The 8,205-nt window shown below is 44.2% G+C and overlaps 2 protein-coding genes across 6 annotated transcripts in view; one reads left to right on the plus strand and one right to left on the minus strand.

Moving 5' to 3' along the window:
• LOC118419771 (kin of IRRE-like protein 1) overlaps positions 1-6,049 on the minus strand; it is a 53,665-nt gene extending 47,616 nt beyond the window's left edge. For 3 of the 5 annotated variants that reach the window (XM_035826393.1, XM_035826385.1, XM_035826359.1), the window contains exons 1-2: positions 5,849-6,049; positions 908-1,225 (exon numbers count right to left, since the gene is read on the minus strand). In XM_035826393.1, coding sequence (XP_035682286.1) covers positions 908-1,225; positions 5,849-5,906 — 376 coding nt within the window. In that variant the 5' untranslated portion in view covers positions 5,907-6,049. The remainder of the gene's footprint in view (positions 1-907; positions 1,226-5,848) is intronic. The other 2 variants (XM_035826376.1, XM_035826367.1) reach the window with 1 other exon arrangement.
• An 84-nt stretch (positions 6,050-6,133) lies between these two features.
• Positions 6,134-8,205, plus strand: part of LOC118419693 (nephrin-like) — an 86,821-nt gene continuing 84,749 nt past the window's right edge. The window contains exon 1 of the mRNA XM_035826275.1: positions 6,134-6,284. The gene's annotated coding sequence lies outside the window, so the exon portion shown is untranslated. The remainder of the gene's footprint in view (positions 6,285-8,205) is intronic.

Here is an 8,205-nt window from a genome sequence, read left to right on the forward strand (position 1 = left end):
TAGGATTGAACATAACAAAGCAATAATCCAATTCGGGTTTGTAAATCATACAAGCAACTTAGGAAAACTCAAAAGAATAACAACTCATACTTAATAACAAAAACAACTCAAGATCACAAACTCATAGGGTCATTGCATCTGCTCAGCAGGAGAGCCTTTGGCATAAGCTAGTCTTTCTGCAGCCCCCAAGATGATGTTTTCTCTGGTGTGGATCTTATTTTCTGAGAAAATGTGTCCTGTAAATGGACCATCTCTGTGGGAGCCATTACACTACCCTAACCAGACAAGTGGCTGCATTGTGCTGTCACCTCTACCCACACCTGTCCTGGGTTGTACAACTTGCAGTTTACTACCATATTTTCCCTTTACTAGCACATGCAAGAGTCAGTGCCTGCTGATTACAACAGTATGTTAGCCCCAAACCATCCAACAATGAGTTTCATAAGTTGGCTGGAAAGGCATGTTTTTATTAAGACATCATCTGAGTCAGCTGAATATTGCAGAGACAATTGCGCCCTGATGATGGGTCCAATTTTCCTATTTTGATACAGCTAGCCTAAAGCATCCCTTTCAGGAAGCCTCTGTCTTGTTTTCTCATATTTGTCCTCATTTGTCAGAATGCTATAACCAGAACAGGCTGTTTCTCATAGTGTGTATGTCACTTCCAAGGCAAGAATAGGGATTGAATTTCATGGGGAGGGCTCCAAGCCAGACCCTAATGGCCCCTCGGGATTGAAAGCTTGTGTGGTGGTGAGGGAAGAAAGAGGAGGATCTAATGGTGTCTGACACTTGCCCAGGGCATCATTCCTTTGGCGCCCAGGACCAAAGCAAGGCAGCAATGAATCAGGCAGATCGGTGACAGACATCCCCACATTTTTTGGCTATCTCACACCTATTGGGAACTTACGGTAAATGGTGAGCTGCGCATTTTGTGAGCGGATCCCTTGCTGGGTCTCGGTGGGGCTGGCCTGGCACTGGTACGTGCCATCATCCTCCAGCAGGGTGTCCTGTACCAGGAGGTTGTACTGGCCTCTGTTCACGTCCCCGGTGATGGTGAACCGGGGGTACCCCGGCAGAGCACGGTCCGAGCCCAGAGCGAAGTTGTCCTTCGTCCACTGTACTATCCCAGCAACATTGTCGATTGCACACGTCAGCGTCACAGTCTCTCCCTGTCTGACTGCAACAGAGTCTGGCTCCTCTCTGAAGGACTGGTCCTGGGCAGAACCTGCATATGAGGAAGCAGAGAGAAAAAAAAATATTAATTATCAATATGAAACAACAATGGTTCAACTTCTAGGATGAACATTGTGCCTGGTAGTTAAACCCAAAGTACAGACTGGTTGTTCCGATAACATTAAACCTTACCGGTGGTCCAACTTCTCTGGATTACCAACAAACATACTAAAGATGGTTGTTTACTCCTATCACATAATTAAAACAATGTTGATTAGATAATGGAGGAAGAAGTGCTTCAAACTGATGATAAGACACCTGTTCTCTTTCAACCTGCACAAAGGACCCAAGTGGAATCGAGTATGCATTCTTTCAATGAAATAAATACCCCAGTACCACCCATTTCTAACTTATCTACTAATTTTTCAGTCTCCAGTCACTTTGAATCTGATTACCTGCTGATGTTATAGGTGCCTTTGGCTATGTCTGTTGTGTATCACCCAATAATGACAGATCCAAAAAGAGACAGGTGTTCTGGAAAAGCACTATCTTAATACACATGTGTACTTGGAAAAGGTTGCACTGGGCCAACAGCTTCCTTATTATGACTAAAACACAATTTTGTTTGTCTCTTACAAAAGACTGACTATCAAGGTAGTGCCAAAAAAGCTAGAACAAGATAATATCACCGGATTCCAAGACAAACAGAAAGGTGATAAACAGAGAACTGAATTGACAGGATTGCTGGCATGTTACAGTCAAAAGTCTCCTGAGGAACATGGAATCCTGACCCCTTCCTGACATGTCTCAGGAAAACCTGGGGTCAGAGAGAGCTCTGCTGGAGGTGAGCCTCCAGATGTCTTCTGTATCCTGCAACAAGCGGGCATGCTATGCACTAAAAGTCGGCCACCTTGACAGGACATTATTTAGGAGATTGACATCCATATCATACTGTTTCCAAGGGGACAGAGTGACAAGGACTCTTTCCCACGCATGGAAAAATGTTGGGGTCTAGGATGATTGCTTCTACACATGTACCCTCCTGACACAGGTCATCTGTCAGGTCCCCAAGTCACACAACAAAAACACAAACAAAATAACTTTGGAGGATGATCTGGGAATGACTGTAAGTTACTAACTGTTCCAAAACGGACTTACAGCTTTCTTGTGTTTCTTCTTGGTCTTTCAACAATTTCAAGACAAAAACAACTTAGGTTTATGTAGTATAAAGGAGGCAGAAATTGGGCATTTACTAGCCTGGATACCAAACCCCAGCCTGATCAGGTTGGGATCTGGTATCCAGGTTATGCATTTACATAAGATTAGTTAATAGCAGTTTTGAACATGAACTCATCTAGAATTGCAATAGGAAAGAAAAAGGAATGAGGGCAAATTTAGATTTAATTTCAATAAATCTGTGATTTTATTTTAAAGTAAACCTTCAGAATCCCTTCTTTGGTAGCAACAGTTGCACAGTGAGTTATAATAGCACCCTCTCTTTACAGTGTCAACACAAGGTGTACCAGTCAACAGCAAGGCAAACACCGTGGTTGGGAACTATTCAAGCCTTCTGCCATCATGTACACTGTGTTTGCAAAACTTGAAGGGAGTTCACTCTTGTGCATCGAACAGTGACGGGGCTTCACAGCAGCCACCTCTCATGATAGGTACAGGGAGCTTGGTATACTTCAAACAGATTTAGCGTTCGGCATTGTATTTCCAGAGATGTTTGTACCTGTTTAGAGGAAAAAAGCTAAGGAACTATGGAGTTTTCCTTCAGGTAATCTACCGGTAAAGGCCCGAGTTCCGCGTAGGTAGAGAAGCATTCATCAGTAACAGCTCATAACAGGGGGATTGGCCTCCCCTCGGGGGTTAAACAGGGATTTGTGCAGTCTCTGTGTAAAGGTAATAGGAACAATCCATTACAATTAACACAGCAAGTAATTACAGGTGAGTCCTCATGATGACACCTACAGATAAGACCCCTGCTGAGACAACCTGAGACATTTTTTACTGACAACATTTAATGGTCTGGATTCTATACCTAACCTGGGCATTAGCTTTATCTCTGTTTTTCTTTCATGTTTTTCCTGTGTCTGGTGAAAACAATACCAGGATAACTGTGAACAAAGGGCGAACGGCATTATTTCTTGAGCCTGGATAGTAATTCCTACTTCACTTCAATCCCTAAAGTGGCCTCACATGTAAACTATCATTAAGTTGATTCTGTTGCCAAAATATGGCAGAGAAAAATCCGACTTCTGCAAAAGGTACCACCCAGATAGATAAGGCTTTGTACATTTTGAGCACAAAATGTTGTGATAGAAATCTTCAGACGACATCCGTTTGAGATGAAGGAGGGAAGAGATGAAACAGAGATGTCCCAAGATACAATCACAACGACAAACATGATACACAACCTTTCCCATAACACTCTGTATCCAAAATATACACTTTAAAGTTTAGTTGAAAAAGGACTAATTTTTTGCTGTTGCTCCTTCTCACAAGATGACAAAGTAAAAATTATTTCCTCTTGTTTGTACCTGTTTTTCCACTCAAAACCCGACAAATGAACCACCATCTCGACCCAAATCTCCTGCTCTTATTTTCTATTTTCAGTACGCGTGTGTTGATCCGAGTGTTTTGCCTTTACCAGGAAGAAGGGTGCTACGTGGATGCAGTTGCTAGCCTGCAGTTGCTAGCCGGATCGAAGGTAGGGACTTAGCTTTAAATCCCCACACGTGGGAGGCTCGTCACACCTGGTACATAGCAAGAATGTCAGGGTGCTCAGGTGATTTAGGTAATCCCAAGCAAGCATTCACTACCCCTATGGACCAGAGCTTCTCTAAATCCACCCCTCTACTGGGGGGATTTGACATTCCACCTTATTGCAGTCCCAATGCGCTAGTCTCCCCTTTCTCTATCCATCAACACCATTGACGAACTTGAACTCAGCAATTACAAAACTGACCTCTCTAGCCGAACAAAACATGTCTCCACTACAACGTGCCCTAATTAAAATCCCCCTTGCTTTTAACATGGTCAGCTGTGTGAAAAGGGGGTTTGAAAGACTTCCAATTACAGAGCAAAGTGTCTTTTTTACGGTAATGTTTGTGTCATGAATAACAATGACTTGTATACAGCTTTCCGAAAGAGCGCATCCTGAGCCAGTTTTCTACTCTATGGTTCCGACGGGGAATGCTGATGGGGTTGTGAACTGTTTCTAAACACTGTCTGCCCAACAATGTCAGCAAAAGACAATTTCATGGGCCCATTGTACAGGGAATGTCCAATGCTTTTCTGATTCAGATGAAGAGCAAGGGGGACAAAGAAAGGGTACTTGTGTTGAAGGGCATTAATGAAGGGCCTGTTGAGGTTCAAAGTGGAGCGGAAAACGAGACTTGTCAGGGACACAAATTTGAAAGACTTCTCTCCCCAAAGGTCTCGAGTTGGGTAGTTGAAATACAATGCTTAAATTGAGCACAAGACTTGCTGAAATTGGCAGAAGGGGAACACTGGAAATCATGGTGTACATTTCCTGCACAAGTCAGCCTGGCCATTGGACTAATCCCAGACCCATTTATACATCTGATTTAATTGTAACCAATGCCACATACAAATATGTAATGGAATTTCCATAGCTTTCTCGCACCTTGGTAATGGATTAGCTGTCTCGAGTGTCGGATATAATTTCTCAACAAAGGTATTGTTCACATTATACCTTTGTTGTTCAAATATTTGTCCTGGGTGAAAGAAAGCCAAAGGGAGATGTTACCGGGGTTGTATGCAACACGCTAGCCTGGTCTGCGTTACTTTAGAGTTGACAACTCCTGTTGTTGGACAGGTTTTGGCAAATGAAGTGTGTGTATATTGTGATCATGTCTGAATTGCAGGCAAACACATTGTCAAAAGCTGTGCACACAAAAACGCAACGCCATCAAAATCCCCGGAATTGTGGCGTTAAAGGCAAACAGCGAAATGCTGTCACGACGAATATAGAAAATCCTGGGAACTATCGCTAAATGGGGGACACCACAAGGACAAATGGTAAACCCGTCTTGTCTGGTTTCGGGTATAAATCGGGGTGTTGTTTTTCTTATGGCGACGCCAAACCGCCGCCCACATCATGGGGTCATGTCGGAGCACGAGCAACTTTTGTCTCGTAACGTTTTTAAACGAAATTACTTAAAATCGAGAAAGTTTCTTTCTCATGATCAGATTATTACTGCAGTCAGAAACAGGCCGCCCTCTTGCCTCCATTATCCTGTTAGTGATCACGGTACAGATGCGAAACAGAGCCCAGGGCAGACAGCGGCTCAACTGGTCTGGCCCCTACGAAATTCCCACATGACATTACGCGAACGAAAACAGTGCAGTCGTTCCAGATCACAAGAGCACGCAACAAGTAACGTTATATGAGGAAGTTTCAAGTATTCCGAGTGTTTCCTTTGATCAAACAGAAAAGAGTGGCAAAAAGTCCAATCATAACTTAATCGGGGCGTGTAATCTGCTTCCTGCGCTGCCCACCAAAACAGCAGCGGCAGAAAGTTGTCAGGCCGGGGAAGTGAGCAAGCACGCGACCCGAGCACGGCTGGCGCGAGCCCCCCGGCCCAAGGCCAGCACCCGAACGAGCCCGTCTAAAACCCCGCAGATCACACAAAATCTCGGCGCTTACCTCTCGCTACGAGTCCCGCCAGCGCTAGGCAAGCGACGATGGTTGACAGTAGGCGCATGGTGCCAAGCGTGAGTAAGTTGTCCTCGTGTAGAGTGAGAGTGCTCCTAGTCAGTGAACCGATCGATGCTCGCTACATTCTACCGGGCCGAGAAACAATGTTGCAGTTTATTTCCCAAATTGACATATGGGTCACCCTAAACCCCACCCTCTTACTTACTACTAATATCCCGCCAAACCTTGCGCCCAATGGTGTGCGGCCCTTACAAGGGCGTGACGGGGAATGTGGACCACTGGCGTCTAGGGTAAGATTGGGAAATTTACATACTATCACTCCTGTGAGGTTTGAGGTTTTGGGCGCGAGTCTCAGCCACTTCCTGATTGTTGCAGGCACAGTAAACTTTGCATTTTCTCGAGAAATGTTTGCAGGGAGAGGCAGGTAAGGCTGCGTGCCATGTGTGGAATGTTTGAACGAATTTGTACCCCTTTCGTGCACTTTTGTCGCCTTTCGCCATGGATCAAATCGCAACTTCAGGAAAACGCGATGTATCGCATAATTTTTTCCCACGAAATCAATCTATTTCAAGAGTGTTTTCCCATCACAAAGTCATGTAAACTTAGCTCTAACGGTAGCCGCGTTGTATTTGCCGTTACCACTAGAGGAGTACAAGTCCTCGAAGAAATGCACAGGGTCAAAAGGGGCTGTGTTTTTTCTTGACCGTGAATAACTGGAGCTGGCATAGCGGACCAGCTGCATACCGTAAAGCGATCATAGGTTGTCGGGACTTTATTTGTCCGCAAACATATACAGTGCCTTACGGTAGATTGGCAAACAATTGGACAATTTGCTACAAAACCACGATAAGAAACGAGATAGGAGCCTAGCTACGTTTACTTAAAACTGAGTGAGCATTTGTCGGCCAACAGAACCGTTTGAAAACAGCAAATGCAGTGCGTCACAGACCTCCTTGCACAGACCAACGCAACAGATATGTATCAAATCCGTTGGCAAACGTTATTCACAGTCTCTCCTAATTATTTGCCAATATTCAGACGCCCTTTCTTATCTTAGCAATGCAGGCGCGCGTCTTTCACATTCTTATTCATGGCACATCACACAGCACACGGAAACAGTCAATAAAACAGTATTGATCTCTCTTCCATTGGTCACACTTCCACACAAAATTGCTCATTGATGAGTTAGGCTACTCCGGCTGCTTGAAGTATGGCTCAGAGGAGCAGAAACTTTGTTTCCAAGAGTTGGCATGGAAGCAAGGGTCAAAGGGAGGGCAGAGATGATGGAAGTCAGATGTTGGAGTTGGAATGTCAAGAATTCCCAGTGTTTGACAGAGTTAGGCAAAACTTGGTCGCCATACTGTGTGTTGGATGTCCTGCTCATCCCTGTCCATGGGCGCCATCTGGGGATGACCAGTCAGACTGCCTAGACAAAGGGATGGGTCCCTGTCACCCAGGGCTGTGGGAGGAGTTAGGCAAAAGTGGCACACTATCCCTTGGAAATAGTTAATCACCTTGTGCATGCAATTTTAATACTGGTATCAGAAATTAACTTTTACTTGCATTAAAAAATGTAATAAGTTAAAGCTGAGGGAGAAGAAGCTTCACTTTAAAAAAAAGAGACATGGTTGGTTAACATTTCAAATTAGTTTGACAAATTCATGGCTTTTCTCCATCATCCTGCCTGCATCATCATCATGGGGCTGGTATTTTTTGGTGGGAATGAGTGTTCGTTTGCGATGTTCAACACGGTCCAGGTTCTCAGTGAGGCTCGCCCATCTCTCTTGCCTAGAAGAAGCTTATTGTGTTAGTGAACCAGTTAATTTTTGCGTATTAGAACATGGGTGGGATCAGAAAATAGCGAAAGTCAGCCACAAAGTGACAAACTATGTAAGAAAACTGCCAGCCACCCAGCCTGCACAGTAGGCTTTTCTCTGTCAACATGAACTTGTCACATATAACTGTTTGCAGAAAGCTGAAGTCAGATCGTTTGTCTGTTAAGTGTCATATTAGTTGAGGTCATTTGGGGGTCCAGTTCAAACAGTGATGTTAGACTTCTTGAATGGAAAAGCTTGTAGTCATTGCAAAGAATGGTATTTGCTGGGACTGGGCATTGTTGGCTGACAAGTTGACTTCTTGTCCCTTCTACACGTATATTGCTCCCATCGAACTTTGCAAGTCGTAAAGTAGCGTGGCAGAACTTTAACCGACCTTTCAAATGTATGTAGTTTGGCCTCCTTGTTACTTTTGAGTAAATCTTTAATTCCTGTCTTGCTTCTATGAAATGATAACATTTCTATGAACATGTGGCAGTTCTTAGCCTGGGTACCATCCGTATTCTACCG

The sequence above is a fragment of the Branchiostoma floridae genome, chromosome 1 (assembly GCF_000003815.2).
Source record: "Branchiostoma floridae strain S238N-H82 chromosome 1, Bfl_VNyyK, whole genome shotgun sequence".
In the NCBI taxonomy this organism is placed as follows: domain Eukaryota; kingdom Metazoa; phylum Chordata; class Leptocardii; order Amphioxiformes; family Branchiostomatidae; genus Branchiostoma; species Branchiostoma floridae.